General features: G+C 36.3%; 2 protein-coding genes across 2 annotated transcripts; one reads left to right on the top strand and one right to left on the bottom strand.

Annotated features, from left to right (window-relative positions):
• Positions 1 to 939: 939 nt before the first annotated feature.
• Positions 940 to 5,866, top strand: six9 (SIX homeobox 9). The gene is made up of 3 exons (XM_073850752.1): positions 940 to 1,353; positions 1,478 to 1,641; positions 5,731 to 5,866. Exons 1-3 carry the CDS (start codon positions 946 to 948, stop codon positions 5,864 to 5,866), a joined length of 708 nt encoding a protein of 235 aa, XP_073706853.1. The 5' UTR covers positions 940 to 945.
• A 2,692-nt stretch (positions 5,867 to 8,558) lies between these two features.
• Positions 8,559 to 17,073, bottom strand: qpctla (glutaminyl-peptide cyclotransferase-like a). Its single transcript, XM_073850668.1, has 7 exons — positions 16,095 to 17,073; positions 14,117 to 14,263; positions 12,920 to 13,213; positions 12,599 to 12,760; positions 9,683 to 9,782; positions 9,485 to 9,601; positions 8,559 to 9,373 (listed from the first exon to the last, which is right to left on the bottom strand). Exons 1-7 carry the CDS (start codon positions 16,302 to 16,304, stop codon positions 9,228 to 9,230), a joined length of 1,176 nt encoding a protein of 391 aa, XP_073706769.1. The 5' UTR covers positions 16,305 to 17,073; the 3' UTR covers positions 8,559 to 9,227.
• Between the last annotated feature and the right edge of the window lie 1,370 nt (positions 17,074 to 18,443).

The following is an 18,443-nucleotide window of genomic DNA, read 5'->3' as shown; positions in this document are numbered from 1 at the left end:
TGTAGGGATGTAGTGAAAGAAACATACACTGTTTTGGTAGTGACATGCAAATGGGACACTTTTTTTTTTTACATAAAGTTTCATAATTTACAAAGAAAATATCAAATATATATATATTATATATATATAAATAAATAAATAAATAAATATAATATATATATATATATATATATATATATATATATATATATTAATCTAGATTAATAGATAATAAAAGGATCTTAGTATTAGTAAATGATTTTTAAATGTGTTTTTGGTTGTGGGACAGCAGTTTGCACCAATTCTGTAGAATAACCCATATATATATATATATATATATATATATATATATATATATATATATTCTGTAATACCATCTCTAACCAAATTGTCTAACAAATACTGCCACCGTGATTTGATTAGGAAATAACATTGCCTTCATATTTAAATAAGCGCGTTTGTGCACCTGACATCTTCCCCAGGTAATTGATACAAATACAAACATCACTTAGTCTGAGAGGTTTGTGTGTGCGTGTGTGTTGGTGCCTGTCTGTTTTTTTAACCCCTATGCTCTCCGATTACCTGCATGCACCAAGTTGTCTGGGCGGGTCTTTGTGGCTGGAGAAGGTAAAACCTGCTAAAACAAAAAAAGCTGATACACTCATCGGCTGCACTTATTGGATAGCACGTCACTGGAGAACAAAAAGCCTATTGTGAGATCCCCTTTACCTGAGCGTTTCTACATTGCATTCAAATCAGAGAGTACTTTGGCTCTGCACACTTCTTCTGCAGGTTTCTGTGTTCTTGTGAAGCTTACTGTCGTGTGGATTCAATTATTGGCTGTGAAACAGGTCTCGGTTGTCTTCTGGATCTCTTTGATTGACTTTGTGGAAGGTGTTACAACTTCTTTTGCAGACCAATTCCTCATCATCCCTTGTGGGACCTTCCACCATCCTAGTTCTGATCATGGCGATGGGCTTCTCCCCAGAGCAGGTGGCGTGTGTTTGTGAGGTTCTTCTCCAAAGTGGAAGCATGGATCGCTTGTCCTCGTTCTTATGCTCTTTACCGTCCATTTCCTCTTCATCCAGTGTCTATCTGGGAATGGCCCAGAGTCAAGAGAGTGTGCTAAAGGCACGAGCTGCGGTCGCCTTCCACCACTGTCGTTTTGCAGAGCTCTACGCCTTGTTAGAGGGGAACGTGTTCTCCCCACGCAGTCACCCTCTCCTCCAGCAGCTCTGGCTCCGGGCTCACTACATGGAGGCTGAATTACAGAGGGGCCGCCCTCTTGGGGCTGTGGGGAAGTACCGTATCCGCCGTAAGTTCCCTCTTCCACGTACCATCTGGGATGGAGAGGAGACCAGCTACTGCTTCAAGGTGTTTAAATCTATTGGTGCAGTATGAAAATGAATCAGTGAGCACTGATTTATCTGATTGTGTTAGTCTCATAATAATCTTGTTTCCTTTTGGGAGAGATTTCAGTTGCATCCTCTGCTCGCAGGAAAAGTCTCGCAGTGTGTTGAGAGAGTGGTACTGCAGAAAGCCGTACCCCTCGCCACGAGAGAAACGAGATTTGGCTGCAGCCACTGGACTCACTGCTACACAAGTCAGCAACTGGTTCAAGAACCGTCGACAACGGGACAGAGCTGCGACCAGCCGTCAGGGGTAAGAGACGCTCCCTCACTCTATATGCACCAGGGGAACAACATGGTAGACACCTTTTGGATTACAGTAAGCATTTTCCCTCAGAAACTGCTAGTACATTTTACTAATAAGAAACGGCAGGTAATACATCTGAAGTATACAGACTGAAATAGTATTTTCTTGTAAAACATACTCCAACAATCTTTATTTACAACTTTATGTACTCTTACTTTTCTCAGTCCTGTGAAATGTTTGGCTTTAGACCTGTGGTTCTCAACCAGGGAACTTCAGGATGACTTGAAATATGACAAAACAAGTGTTAAAGGTACATTTTTGACTGTACCAAAGCATAAAATCAACATAATACATTGGCAGATATTTACAAAATGTTTTAGATGAAAAGCACTATAAAAGATGGCATTGTGAAGTACAGACAACATAAATTGCAGCGTTTTAACAGGACAACAGCCGTTACTGTAATTTTTTAAGCAATCCAAAACACTGTTAATTTCACCATTTGGCCACCCATAATACACTGTAATTTACAACACTTCAGTCTGACAAAGATAATGCAAAAACTGTGTTTTTAAGATAAGAAGTCGAATGACAAATGGGTCATAATTCGGCAATAACCAAATGCCTCGTCTCTTGAAAATGCCTATTTTAGATTAAAAACGCCACAAAATATTGCATTTTGTAGCACAGATTACATAATTACGTTGTTTTGACAACACAACCAGCATTAATACCAAAATTGTTTATGCAATCCAAAACACTGTTAGTTTCACAGTTTAGCCACCCATAATACGCTGCAATTTATGATGCTCCAGTCTGACACTGTTCATGTCTTTCTTTCTTCAGTTGTAAAGAAATTGTGTTTTTTGAGGAAAACATTTCAGGATTTCTCTCCATATAATGGACTTCTATGGTGCCCCCAGTCTGAACTTCCAAAATGCAGTTTAAATGCAGCTTCAAAGGGCTCTAAATGATCCCAGCCGAGGAAGAAGGGTCTTATAAAGCGAAACGATCGGTTATTTTCTAAAAACATTTACAACATATATACTTTTTAATCTCAAACGCTCGTCTTGCCGAGCTAGACGAGCATTTGAGGTTAAAAAGTAAATAAATTGTAATTTGTTTTTCTTTAGAAAATAACCCATCGTTTTGCTAGATAAGACTATTCTTTCCTCGGCTGGGATCATTTAGAGCCCTTTGAAGCTGCATTTTGGAAGTTCAAACTTGGGGGCACCATAGAAGTCCATTATATGGAGAGAAATCCTGAAATGTTTTACTCAGAAAACATAATTTCCTTATGACTGAAGAAAGAAAGACATGAACAGCTTGGATGACAAAGGGGTGAGTACATTATCTGTAAATTTTTGTTCTGAAAGTGAACTACTCCTTTAAATCGCCATTAACCAAAGCATGATAGCCTGAAAATGCCTGTTTTTACAGCGTTTTAGACACAAAATATGGCGTTTTGTAGTACAGACGGCATTAATCATGGCTTTTTAACAGCACAACCACCATTAATACCAGCATTTTTGATGTAAGACAAAATGCTGTTAATTTCGCTAACTGGCCACCCATAATACACCGTAATTTACAACGTTCCAGTCTGACAAAGACGGCATAAAAACAGTTTTTAAGATAAGAATCTCAACATTTTTGTTGTGTCCTTTCTCTCGTGAGTAGCTGTGTGAATATCGAATGCCAAATGGGTCTTAATTCGCCATTAACCAAACGCGTGGTGTCCTAAAAAGGCCTGTTTTTATGGCATTTTAGATTAACAAATGCCGCAAAATATGCTGTTTTGTAGTACAGACGGTGTAAATTACAGCTTTTAAACAGCACAACCACCATTAATGCCGGCATTTTTCATTCAGTCCAAAACTCTATTAATTTTGCCATTTGGCCACCCATAATACGCCGTAATTTATCACGATGCAGTCTAACAAAGACACTGTAAAAACAGGGTTTTCTGTACATGATGAAAGTCCAATTATTGGTGGCAATAACGTTTAAAATCAGTATTAAGTGTGGTAAAATTACCAGTAAAATTAACGGCTATATCAACGGTGGTTGTTCAGTGAAAACACAGTAGTTTACCCTATTTTGTGCCATTTTTCGCCGTAAAATGCAGTAAAAACAGGCATTTTCTAGATACCAGGCTTTTGGTTAATAGCGAATTATGACCCATTTGGTGTTCGATAATCACACATTATCCTGACACATATCTATGTATGTTATCCAGAGTACAAAAGTATTTTAAAAAGTCATGTTTCAGCTACATTGCCACCGCGCGCACTGAGCGCAGCTCAGACACGTGACCGTGACAACTAACGTCCGATGTTTTACGTCTGACGCCTGTATAATACAGGATTTTGTACGACGGCATTTTAGTGCTACAGTAAAAAAATTCAAAACTTCGATTACGAGATTAAAGTCTTGTGATCGAGATTAATATTTCGAGAATAAAATCGAAATTAGGAGAATAAAGACAAAATATTTTGAGAATAAAGTCAAACTATTTTGAGAATAAAGTCAAAATTGTGAGAATTGATTTGTAGCAATTACAAGATTAAAGTTAGAATGTTTTGAGAGTATATTCTAGCCTGAGTCAGACTTGTAACCCGAAGGTTACGGGTTCGAATCTCAAGTCCGGCAGGAATGGTCGGTGGGAGAGTATGGCGCATATACTCTCAAAATATTATAGCTTTAACTGCTACGATTTAATTCTTTTACATTTCGACATTTATTCTTAAAATATTCCAACTAAAATATTACAACTTTAATCTCGTAATTTCACTTTTTTTTTTACACGTGGCACTAAAACGCCATAGTAATTTTGACCAGATGGCTGCCGAGCATATACACTTTAGTTCTCCTCACAATTAACTTAGCGATTGCCAAAAAGTTCACAAATCAGACCTCATTGCCTTCCATTGTCAATTGTGCTCATTCCCGTTGCGTGTCGTCAATCTGACAAGTGTTGTGTCTGATGATGCTGCCTTCATGTGATATGGGAAAGATGATGCTTTCCACTTGTGAAGTGGAAATTACCAGTGTGTCGTGTTCAGGTGCTTTTGTTGTAGTGAAGAGAAACATGGCGGACTCGCAATTTGTCCTCACATGCTACTTTGGTAAAACAGACCGAATAAAATAACATTAGAAAATTGCCTCCTTCAGAACACTGTACCGCACAGCACCCTACTGGAGGCGAGCCACGACAAGCTAGCATCTTCTCTTAACGGTATTTTTAAAGACAACACTACGTTTAAATAGCGACGTTATTCAAATCCTTTATGCCCCAGCATTATGGGGGCTACAAACTAATCAACTAAACAGCAGAGAACTTTTAACATCACGCAATGCTTATCATTCAGTATAGTTTCGTTGCTGTCCGCCATGTTGAAAGGTCAACGTTTATCCCATCTCGGCAACTCGGGTATCATAAAAAATTTCGAGCTTTCCAGTGGAAATTACAACGTGAGTGGGTGTTCATGTGCAATTTAGATGTCGGATTTTGGTATTTACCATAATTACGATAGCACATGAAGGCAGCATAAGGAGAAAGTGGCGGGAGAAAAATTATTTTGAATTTTGACTGCAGTTCCCATTTCAACCGCTAGCTGTCAATAAGTCCATACTGCAACTTTTCATTCTGTTAATCAACTGAAAATGATTGTACTTCTTATTTTAACTAGCCCACTTGGACAACTGTTTTCTTTATTTCTAGGGCTGGAAAAGCCTTGTAAATTTATAAAATCATACAGCTTCATGGGCATTTCTTATAATGAGGGTACAGATGTCTATGCCAAACTTTAAAATACTTTATTGGGTAGAATTTTGAGTCAAAAAATATTATTCCAAATGGCTGAAAACCACAGCTTTAGATGGTTCAAGAGCCTGTTAGAAAGAAAAGCTGTTGCATTCTATTGTCTTCTTTCATTAGCACGATGCTGCCCTCTGCTGGATGAGTCACAAACCAAAAGAATTCAGAACAGAATTCAGATTCTCTAACTTCAGTAGTCCACTTGCATATTCATATTTGATCTCAGTATGACACATTTCAGGTTTTATATCCAAGCTATCCCTGTCTTCCAGCAGAACGTCAGCAGGAGCGTTTCTGAGTTCAGATGAGGAACTCTCACCGCCAGCGAGTCCCAGCACACTCTTCTCTTGCTCTCAGCAGCTCTCTGCCCACCCGCCCCCTTTACGCCACCTGGGACCGGCGCACTACTGAAATGAATGCAATGGAATACAGGTCAAAAAACAATGTTTTGCAGTTTAAAGGTGCAACATAAATTGTCACAACATAACTAAAATAGGTGTCTTAAGTCAGCTGTGAGTCCTAGACAGCATAATAAAAAGGCCTACGTTTTTTTTTTTTAGCTTTCTTGACAGTCTGGCGGAAGTAAACAAAATGACTGAAATCGCTTACAGCACCTTTAACAAAGTCAACCTTTAGCTCTGTTAAACACAAAACAGAGAGTCAGTAACAGCTGTCAGCAAATGCCAATTAGGCTTCTTTTTTGTTTGTTTGTTATATTTTTGTAAAGTGTGTAGAGCACACCAACATTTGTGACCCTAGACCACAAAACCATAAGGGTCAATTTTTTTAAATTGAGATTTATACATCATCTGAAAGCGGAATAAATAAGCTTTCCATTGATGTTTTTTATTTGTTAGGACAGGACAGTCTTTAATCTGAGGGTTCAAAAAATCCAAAATAGAGAGAAAATCACCTTCAAAGTTGTCCAGATGAAGTTCTTAGCAATGCATATTACTAATCAAAAATTAAGTTTTGATATATTTACGGTAGCAAATTTACAAAATATCTTCATGGAACTTGATCTTTACTTAATATCCCAATGATTTTTGACATAAAAGAAAACAAAATGGAGACCCATACTATGTATGTTTGGCTATTGCTACAAATATACCTGGGCCTATACCTTAAGACTTATTTTGTGGTCGAGGGACACATTTATGCTTAGGTGCATACTGTATTTCAGTAAAAAGCAAGTATATTTAACTTGTGTAACTAAATAGTTTGAATAGAGGATTCTAAAGTATCTTCCATGGTTTCACAATTTGTCACAGCTCAATGCTGCATCTTCTTTCTGTAACCAAATCACATCCTACCTTTGTGACATGTGTTTTTTTTACGTCTGTATGAAATTAAAATTCAGTATTTTCTAAATGTATGTTTCCATGTATCTGTTTTATCTTCTAAGAATTTTACCTCATCATTTTTAATCAAACTATCTTCTGATGATATGTGCCGAAATCTTTCAATCATTTTGTTTTCATAAACCCTCCTGCCCTTTATTACAATTAACTGAAACTACTTGTTTCTTTTATGGTAATCTGTTTCACTCTAGTATGCCTTACAAACACTGGTTACAAGAAAAACTGTACCTCTACTTCCATTTCATCCTGACGTTTCATTGCGGTCCCAAATTGTAGCATAACAATACAGCAGCAATCTTTCAATTTCCTGTAACTCAACACAAGGTCGGTCTTAGTATTATATCCACTTTATTTTTTAACGCGAAAGTAAGCCGTTTTCTGTGCGTGAATGAATGTGGCAGACTTTCAGTTTATTATCCGCAAGAAAATAACCGATAAGCGATAACAAAACGCGGCAGTGTTGCCAAATCTGCGGTTTTCCCGCGGAATAGATGGTTTGCATTTAAAGGAGTAGTTCACTTTCAGAACAGAGTTTCTCAAAATTTTACAGATAATGTACTCACCCCCTTGTCATCCAAGATGTTCATGTGTTTCTTTCTCCAGTCGTAAGGAAATTATGTTTTTTGAGGAAAACATTTCAGGATTTCTCTCCATATAATGGACTTCTATGGTGCCCCCGAGTTTGAACTTCCAAAATGCAGCTTCAGATGGCTCTAAATGATCACAGCTGAGGAAAGAAGGGTCTTATCTAGCAAAACGATGGGTTATTTTCTAAAAAAAAAGAAAGAAAATTATATACTTTCTAAACCTCAAATGCTTGCCTTGTCTAGCTCTGTGTAGAGATTTAAATGTATATAAATTGTATTTTTTTTTTTTTTTTTTAAATAACCTATCGTTTCTCTAGATAAGACACTTCTTCCTCGGCTGGGCTCATTCAGAGCCCCTTGAAGCTGCATTTAAACTGCATTTTGGAAGTTAAAACTCATTATATGGAGAGAAATCTTGAAATGTTTATCTCAAAAAACATAATTTCTTCATAACTGAAGAAAGAAAGACATGAACATCTTGGATGACAAAGGGGGTGAGTACATTATCTGTAAATTTTTGTTCTGAAGGTGAACTACTCCTTTAAGTCAAGATTTGGTTAGTTACCTGGATCTGCGATACTCAGATGTAAACAACAGCATGGATTGCATGGTTAATGTACTACTGAATACGTTGTTCTGTTAATTTTTGCTGTCTAAACCACAGGAAAAAAACGTGCGGAAGCTGCTAAATCATGTAGAGAATGACTTATAAGCAGCAAAGGGCGCAATTTTTTGACAAACTAAAGTTGATAGGTTAAAAGACATGTACAAGCATGATTAATTAAGATATTAGCTTACTAGTTCACCTACCTGACCGGAAATGATAAGAACAAACAAATTTTTTTCAGCAGCAATAGTCTGTAAAATATGCCAGTTTCGTTTGGTTCAGTGGCATTGTTTATGTTCAGTGCTGCCAATATGACCAATTGATGATGCACTGTTGCCAAATCTGCAGTTTTCCCGCAGAACTGTCTACTTTAAACTACAAACCAGTGTGTTCGTAATTAAGATAACACATTAAAATAACATGGTAAGACACACTAGTTTGCAATATCAAGCGGCAAAACGAGCCGTTTTGTACACCTAAAAATAGTTGGACGGATGACACCAGAAGCCTTGCACATTAAATTTACAACAAAATGAAAGACACTCAAATCCAGTGTTTGCTTTAAGTTTATTATGAATATCCAATAGACTCTTCACTTGGGTCTATTGGTTCATATGGTAACAGCTCAATGACTAAGGAATGTAAAAAATAAGATTTATCTCTCTCAGGTCACATGAAATGCTACTCACAGATTCGTAAAACAAGTGTCTGTCAATCTCTCGCATACTAACCTTCTTGTAAAGTGCACCATCACTGCCTTTCCCGAACACAGCTTGAATGCAACAGCATTTAAAATCCAGTTCATCAGCAAATACTTTGCAAGTTATGATTAAAGAACTAAATAAAAACAGTCGTTAAACTAACTTCACTTCACTTTGAGTTCTGCTTCAAAGTCAAATGAATATATAATCACATAATTCTGGTCTAACAGTCTCTTTAAGGATGAAATTAGGGCTCATACAGCTGCCGTGACATGAGTGGTTGTCCTGTAATAACATATGGCTCTTTTCAGCAGAAAAATATATGGATATTTTCAGCATGTACCATTCACACTCCAAACAAACACATTATTATGCTGTGTCTCTTTGGTTGTTCTAATCTATGGCTCTATTATTATTACTAGTATTATTTCCAGCTCCTACATCACACATTCAGCTGCACTGAACATGTGGTCATGTGCGGTAAACCTCTGCTGTAGGATGATCATTATAGCATGATTACAGGCTCAGGTACTCAGCCACGAAGATGGCTAGGATTTTAGTTAGGTTTTCCACTGTGGGCCTGTGCATCCTGTCCTCTGCATCATCCAGTGTGTGCCAGAACACAGGAAATGGTGTGGGGATCAAGTGAAGCACAGGTACACCTGGTTCAGGGGTATAAATAAGACAGATTAAATTAGTTTGATCTATATCACTTGAATTTTATATAGGATACTCAATGCATTCAGCATGCTGTCTGTTGACTGTTTACTGACCTCTGTTTAAAAACGGAATGTGATCATCCTGCACAGGACCAAGATAAAAATCTTTCCTAAAGTAACTCTGTTCTGATGGGTGAGATGTCAACAAACCCTGTTTGTGGAGTCTCTTCTCTGAAAGAGAAACGGAAAGGGATACTGATTAACGTCATGCATTTTTAGTTTGCAACCTAATCCGGGTTGCTTTGAACCTACCTGCAGTGATCAATCGGTCAAACCATCTGGCTGTGTTATCAAAATGATTGACAATCAATGGTTCTGGGCCACCAAGCAGGTCCAGCAGCACTAATAGATCCTGAAAGGAAAATAGATTCAACATTAAAATAACAGGGTATTCACAGATCATTAGAAATATTAACAGTGTTTTAACATTTTTCTCCTCAGGTCTAATATGACACAATTAAAATAAAATATATTACTGCTACAATATCAGTACTGTAAAGTAAAATAAAAAAGTATTAAAATAAAAGAAATAACATCACATAATAGCATTATTATTCTATTTACACTATGTTAAAAAACAGCAGGATTTTCTGCTATTTATACTACTTATTGCAAATAGAGTTAATTATCTGAACAGTATTGTAGTTCATTATAAAACAGTATGCAGTAATAACATATATTTCATTCAAATTATTAAATAGATGCCACCTTATTGGGGCAATAAAGCCCTACCCAATACTTTTTTTTACCTTTTCGATTGTTTCCTTTATTTTTATTAAAAATAAATGCCTTTTCGATGTGATATGAGATTTAAAAAAGGCGATAAAAAGTAGTAATAATAACACAAGTATAATACAGTAATATATAACATGTAATATTTAATATATAATGTATAACAAATCTATAAATATCTACTACAATATCACTACTGTAAGGTCAAATTAAAAGAAAATTCTATTGCTACTGTACTAATAACACAATTATAATACAGTTATATAAATATATAAAATGTAATAATTGTAAAAGTTTGGGATCAGAAAGATTTTTAATGTTTTTTAAAGAATTCTTTTATGCTCATGAAGGCTGCATTTACTTGATCAATATTGTGAATTACTATTACAATTTAAAATAATGGTTTTCTATTTTAATATATTTAAAATATATAATTTATTCCTGTTGCAAAGCCATTACTTCAGTCTTCACATGATCCTTCAGAAATCACTCTAATATCCTGATTAATTACTTTTATTATCAATGTTGGAAACAGTTGTGCTGCTGAATATTTTTTGAAACCTGTGATTCTTTTTTCAGCATTATTTGATGAATAACATGTTAAAAAGAACAGCTTTTATTCAAAGTATAAATCTTTTCTAACAATATAAGTCTCTGCTATCACTTTAAGACATCTTTGTTGAATAAAAATATTAATTTCTTTCAAAAAAAAAAGAAAAGAAATGATAAAAATTTACTGACCACTAGGGCTGTCGCGGTTAAGGAATTTCCCTTGCGGTAATTTTGAGTGGCTCAGTAGCGCGGTATGCGGTATTACCGCCATATATATATATATATATATATATATATATATATATATAATTGTGTGTAGGCTGTTACAATGTAAGGTCATATTCAGAAATCAATAAACCGAAACCAAATCGCGTTGATACATGAAGTGAAGTAAACAGTACTTACATAGAAACCTAGCCAGAAAGAAATGCAAAATTTGAAGAAAAATGTCAGACATATTTAGAGGCTTTGCATCTGAAATCTTCGTACATACATCAGTTAGCGCGCACCCTCGAGTCTGACTGGACAAGAGACTTTCTGTCAGTATTTCACCTGCGTGTTCTAGGCGAGCTGTCAGTCAGTGCAGTTTCATTTTTACGCCACAAGATGGAGGCAAGAGACTATTATCTTTGAGTAAGTCTTTAAACCGTTCATTCAACTATACGTTCAAAAACGCTTATTTATTCAAAGAGAGACGTAATGAAACACGAAGTTGAAATCATTTTAACTTTAATCGCCACTTTTAAAGGCTCAGCTGACCAGCAGAGCATCGATGTTAAGACAGATTTCACTTTCCTTGGACATGACAAGCTAGTTTCATATACATACCCGACTCGATCTGAAAGACAGACGCAGGTAATCGCACAAGCTCAGTCGATCTCTCTCTCATTCGCTGTCTGTTTAGGCTTGTTAAGTGCATATCTACTGAGCCTCATAATAGACACATTATGTTATCATTACTAACTTATTATTAATTTAATATTCAGCTCACAGGCATTAAGTGAGAAGGGCAAATCCTTAGGAAAAAAGAAAACAGGCAAATATCGCGGTTGCTGCGGTTGTTGCATTCCTCTGCGGTTATGCACGTCAATAGCGCGGTATTGCGATATTGCGGTTATCGCGACAGCCCTACTTGACCACAAAATTTTAAATTGTAGTTTATATTGTTACAAAAGATTTCTATTTGCTGTTCTTTTTAACTTTTTATTTATTAAAGAATCCTGAAAAAAATTATCACAGGTTCCAACAAAATATTAAGCAGCAAAACTGTTTTCAACATTGATAATAAGTCAGCATATTAGAATGATTTATTAAGTATCATGTGACATTGAATACTGGAGTAATGATGCTGAAAATTCAGCTTTGCATCACAGGAATAAATTACATTTTAAAATATATTCACATAGAAAACAGTTATGTTACACTGAAATATTGCTGTTTTTTCTGGATTTTGGATCAAAAATATGTAATCTTGATGAGCATAAAAGTCTTCTGTAACTTTCAAACGGCAGTGTATATATAAAAAAATAGTCAAATATCACAAATAAACATTTTATACTCAATTCTATACTACTCATACTTGTGCATAGTTTTTGTGTTTTTGTTGTGTATTTATGAATACAATTTGTTCTGTAGCTGATGTATTCGAGTTTAATGGTGAACTGAATCAACTGAATTAAACCTGTATTGAATGATAAATCCAAGTTATGAGGAGGTCTTAAAATATCTTTAAAAGGGTATTAAACATATTGAATCTGACATGCTGATACATGCAGATACCATTAACTAATACCTCACATCCATTAACATTCTTTACCATTAATCATACAGAAATACAAAATACATGAAAAACAAACAGACTGATCTAGGTACACACAATCTCACCACTGCCTGCAGAAGTGTGGTTTTGGTGGATCCAGAAGGGTGTGGAGTACGAGCCATAAGTTCAGCCAGATGACGAGAACCGTAAAGAGAGTCCGTTTCTGTCCATTCCTCAAATGCCTCTTCTCCATCAAAAAACACCAACTGCAATGTCACCGCAGACCTCTGGAAAAAAAGACAGAAAGAGAGCAAGCAGGTCATCTATGATGTAATAATCCAACACCATCTCATATTGAAGAAAACACACTGTCATGTAGCTGATTCTTGTTGAAGTCTTCTCTGAAAACATCTAGAAGAAACCTTTTCCTCATGATTGTGACCTACCTGCAGTTTTAGGGCTTTAAGCTGTGTGTCCAGAGCAGTGGCCAGCTCCAAGATCATAGCACAGGGTATTGCTGAGTCACTGGCACCCACAAACACCCGCCTGGGGTTTTTAGGATCTGGGGGTAAGATCTTGGAGTCATGGTGGCATGCTAGGAGCAGCCTGCGAGGAGACGAGGGGTCCAGAACTGCTAGCACATTGGTGAAGGTCACATCACCCTTCGGGGTGGGAGAAACGAAAGAATTCTCCTCCAGTGTCCATCCTGCTGACAGTGAACCCAGCTGGGAGAAGATATGCTGTAGTTGAAAGAGGAGAGAGAACTTTAAAAACCTTCACTGCATGATTACCAGTAAAAGACAGTTAAACTAACAGTTCAGTCAAACATGAAAATTTGCTGAAACTTCATTAACCTAAAAGCCATTCAAGATGATTTATTTTTGTTTTTTAGCATTACATCACTTGCTCATCAATGGATCTTCTGCTGTGAATGGGTGCCGTCAGAATGAGAGTCCAAACAGCTGATAAAAACATCCCAATAGTCCATCAATTAATATTTTGTCATTTGAAAATCTGCATGTTTGTAAGACATAAATCCATCATTAAGGCTTTTCGAATTAAAACGGCCAAAAAGTCCATAATCAATAATAATGCTTTCTTCTCTGAAAAAGTTCACCCTCTGTTGTCCTCTCACATCAAAATCCACTTAAATATATGCTTGGAACATGTAAATATTGCTTGATATGTGCATACATCTTTTTTGATTCAGACGAGGTGGGTTTTTCACTGGAGAAAGCAATATTATGAATAGAAGACTCCAGAAGATTAGCAATGGTTAAAAACATCTTAATAATAGATTTATTTTTTCCAAACACTCTGGAGTCATGTGGATTATTGCGATGTTTTTATCAGCTATTTGGACTCTCATTCTGACGGCACCCATTCACTGCAGAGGATCCTTTGGTGAGCAGGTGATGTAATAACTGTTCTAGTAACTGTTCTGATGAAGAAACAAATGTATCTACATCTCGAACGGCCTGCAGATGAGTACATTTTCAGCCCATTTTCATTTTGGGTGAACTAATCCTTTAAAGGAGAGAGCAATGTTGTTACTTACATATATTGTAATGTAGGAAACAATGTACAACATATTACGACCTTGGTCTAGGAGGTAATTACGCTGTGATGAACAGAGGCATTACCTGCCGTACAGTCTGACTGCCTGCAGTCCCAGGCACTCGTTCAATTAGAAGGGGCCGCATATGAGTCTCCCAGAGCCGATACCCATCCACCTGTGCTGCAAACTTCTTTATTTGCGCCACAGAGTATTTATTTGGCTTGTGGGCATTCTGCAGAACGAATGCAGAAAGGAAAAGGGTGAGCATATGATTATATTTATCTTGTCTAAAAAGGGTGCCCAGACCTCTTTATGGTAAGTGAACTGGAGCAGTTTAGAGCTTGCCAGATTGGGCTGTGAAGGATCACATACTGACGAAGATAAACACCATAAAAGTAGTCCACACTTGCGTGTTACATACTGTGTGCTAGGGCTGTCACAATTCCTTGATTCAATTCAAGTACTCGATTTAAAAAAAATAGTATCAGTATCTTTCTCAATACGGAAACTGTTCATTGCGATTTCAAAATAAAGCTCATTACAAGGCTAATGTACGCTTACGTTTATTTTAAATGACCACAAAAAAAATTATAATTATCAAATTATATTCGATTACAAAACTATTTGTTAGTGACAGCCCTACTGTGTATGTAAACTATTGAACAGGGTCACAGTGCAAATACAATGGCAAATTTGTGTATTTTATGCTGTTTTTATAAACATCAATGTAAATATTCTGCCTAACATCTAACTTTGTCCTCCATGGAAGAAAAGCTGTGTTATTTTAGTATTATTTATATTATAAATACTGAATTATCTTTTATTTTTACACTGCTGTTCAAAGGTTTGGGATCAGTAAAATGTATAATAATTTAAATAATATATATATATTATATATATATTTTATATATATATATATATATATATATATATATATATATATATTTTTTTTTTTTTTTTTTTTTTTTTTAGTTATAGTCTCACGCCCATCAAGTCAGCGTCAGCATATATTTGATATTATATTTGATTTAAATAAAAAAATCCAGAGAAAAACAGTAATATTGTGAAATATAATTGCAGCGTAAAATAACTGTTTTCTATGTGAATATATTTTAAATCTAATTTATTCCTGTGATGCAAAGCTGAATTTTCAGCATCATTACTCCAGTCTCCAATGTCACAGAATCTTTCAGAAATCATTCTAATATGCTGATTTGCTGTTCAAAAAACATTTATTATTATTATTATTATTACTGTTGTTGTTGTTATTAATAATATTTAAACAGTTTTGAGCTTTTTTCTTTTCAAAATTCCTTGATGAATAGAAAGATTCAAAGATCAGAATGTATCTGAAATAAAAAGCTTTTGTAACATAATATACTATACCATTCAAAAACTTGGAGTCCATTTCATAATTCTTTTTATTTATTCATGTTTATAGAAATTAATACTTTTATTTAGCAAGGATGCTTTAAATTGATCAAAAGTGATGATAAATACATTTATAATATCACAAAATAAATGCTGTTCTTCTGAACTTTCTATTCATCAAAGTAACCTGAAAAAAGATTCTACTAAGTTGTTTTCAACGTAATAATAATAAAAAATGTTTTTTGAGCAGCAAATCAGAATATTAGAATGACTTCTGAAGGATCATGTGACTGGAGTTATGATGCTAAAAATTCAGCTTTGAAATCACAGGAATACATTACATTTTAAAATATAAAATAGGAAACAGTTATTTTAAATAGTAAAATATTTTAAATAGTTTACTGTTTTTGCTGTACTTTGGATCAAATAAAGAGAGACTTATTTAAAAAAAAAACATTAAAAATATTACTGTTCAAAAACTTTTGACTGGTAGTGTATTTATTCATTTCAATTAACAATTTAAATTACTAGTTCTAGTTAACGACGATAATAACTTTGCAAGAACCATAAGGATGAAATTACAGAATTAAGGAAAAAATAATGACAGAATTTTTATCTTTGGGTCAAACAACTCCTAAAGTAAGACAGAATTGTTATATAACTCGTCGTGGAAATGCTCAATTTCAACTCACCCTGTCCCTGATAAGATGTGCGGCATGATGCTGTAGGGTGCCGCTGGGCTCTGCAGACAAATACAGCGCCAGAATCATGGCCAGCGACAGCGCGCCGCAGAGACACAGCAGCAGCACGCGCACGCGCCCCACTCGCAGCGGATCGCATCCTGCCAGCGCGTGCCCGTTGTTAGCATGCAAAGCTTTGGATCTTCGGCCGGCTCTTGACATTTTGACGTGGCGTTGACGGCCGACTCCCCGGTTAAAGATGCTGGGAGCAACGGCGACAGGCGTGTCCCTCCAGCTTCGCCTCTGACCGCACGCCCAAAGGACACGTCAGTACTTTAAACAGCCAACTTTGTCCACTATCGCTATTGTCACCGTGCAACGCGCACTGATGCTTTATAAAACACTAATTTAAATGACATTTCACAACCTAACGAAACGGGTAAAGTGTTTTTTTCCCACAAGAACACTCAGTCTGAGGTGTGTCAGGTCTTCTTAACTGCCTTGTAAACAAGAACCAGAGACGACCTTTACTCTTCCAGCATTACTTTACTCTTCCAAAACCTCACATTTCACACTAAATAAAACGGGTTTGCCTTGTTATAGAACTTAAATACCACCAGGAACGTCTTTAATAGCTCTGCACCTGCCTAGAGCAAAACACACGCAAGTAAACAATGCTAACGCCCTTCCGTTCCGTCTGGAGTTAACTTACTGAGTTGTGTCTATTAATCATGCAATCACTGAATGAACTCTCTTCTCTGTCAACACTTGAGTTGGACTTTCAGCCACTCTGCCCTAAAAAGTCAGTAACCACCTATGTCATCAGCAGCGTTTTACTCTGCCATCACTGGTGACCCATCTAAAGTCGATAGATGTTTAAAATACGTTTGCATGGCGAGCTAACAAAAGCTGTATTGTCCTTTTCTAATGTCTTCTTTTTTTGCAGGCTTGTAGTGGGGGTGTACAGTCCGCTGCAGCCTCTTTTGACTGCGCTTCCGCCATGGTGATGTCAGTCTGGCTGAGCTAGCACGTCATCTTAAAGGGACAGGCGCTCAGTTTTCGCTTCATGTGGGATTGATCATATATACGCAGGTTGAACATTATAGAAGTTATTTTATATCATTCTTAAATCCTTATATAAAAATTACTCATATATTTACTTAAAAAATATTAGGGAAGATTTCACAGTTTGTCCTGAACAGTTAAACTGCTTGCTGTTCTTGAGAAAAATCCATCAGGTCCCACAAATTCTTTGGTTTTTCATCATTTTTGTGTATTTGAACCCTTTCCAACAATGGCTGTATGATTTTGAGATCCATTTTTACACTGAGGACAACTGAGGGACTCGTATGCAACTATTACAGGAGGCTCAAACGTAGGAAATAGCGGAATAAAGAAAAGCAATGCATTAAGAACACCAGGGGTGTAAACTTTTGGACAGAATGAAGATGTGTACATGTTCCTTACTTTGCCTAAATATCTTTTTTTTTTTCATTTAGTACTGTCCGTCAGAAGCTACAGAAAATACCCAGGTCTTCAAATTCCAAAAGTTTTCAGGTCCCACAAATACTTTGGTTTTTGTTGTATTTGAACCCTTTCCAACAATGACTGCTTGATTTTGAGATCCATCTTTTCACACTGAGGACAACTGAGGGACTCATATGCAACTATTACAGAAGGTTCAAACACTCACAGAGGCTTTTGAAAACTTTTGAACAGAATGGAGATGTGTAGGCCTGCATTTTTCTTAATCTGATCTTCAAATTCCAAAAGTTTTCACCCCCTGGCTCTTAATGCATCGTTTTTGTTTGGTTTTTTACTTTTGAAGCATCAGTGAGTGTTTGAACCTTCTGTAATAGTCGTGGATGCGTCCCTCAGTTGTCCTCAGTGTATCTGTGGATCTCAAAACATACAGTCATTGTAGGGAGGAGATTTAAATACATAAAATTGCTGGGGAAAAAAACGAATCTGAGGGACCTGAAGGATTTTTCTGAAGAACAGCAGGCTGTTCAGGACAAACAAGGGACTCATGAACAACATTTTGACTGATTTCCCCACCTTAAATTAAAGATGTCTACTATTTTTGTGTTATACGCGTTTATATCCAGCGAAGGGAGCAAATAATTATCAAATAATTAACAAAATTTTGTTCCAGTGGGCGGCGCTGTTGTTCTCCGTGGTGGCAGCATCCCTTCCATCCCTTGTCAAGCGTACTCTTAAAGGGCTAGTTCAAAATTACTCACCCTCACGTCGTTCCAAACCCGTAAGACCTGTTTATCTTCAGAACACAAATTAAGATATTTTTGATGAAATTCGATTTCTTTCTGACCCTGCATAGACAGCATAGATAGCATGTTCAAG

This window comes from Garra rufa, chromosome 11 (assembly GCF_049309525.1).
Source record: "Garra rufa chromosome 11, GarRuf1.0, whole genome shotgun sequence".
In the NCBI taxonomy this organism is placed as follows: domain Eukaryota; kingdom Metazoa; phylum Chordata; class Actinopteri; order Cypriniformes; family Cyprinidae; genus Garra; species Garra rufa.
Note: the sequence above shows the minus strand (reverse complement) of the source record. Positions and strands in the feature narration are given on the sequence as shown.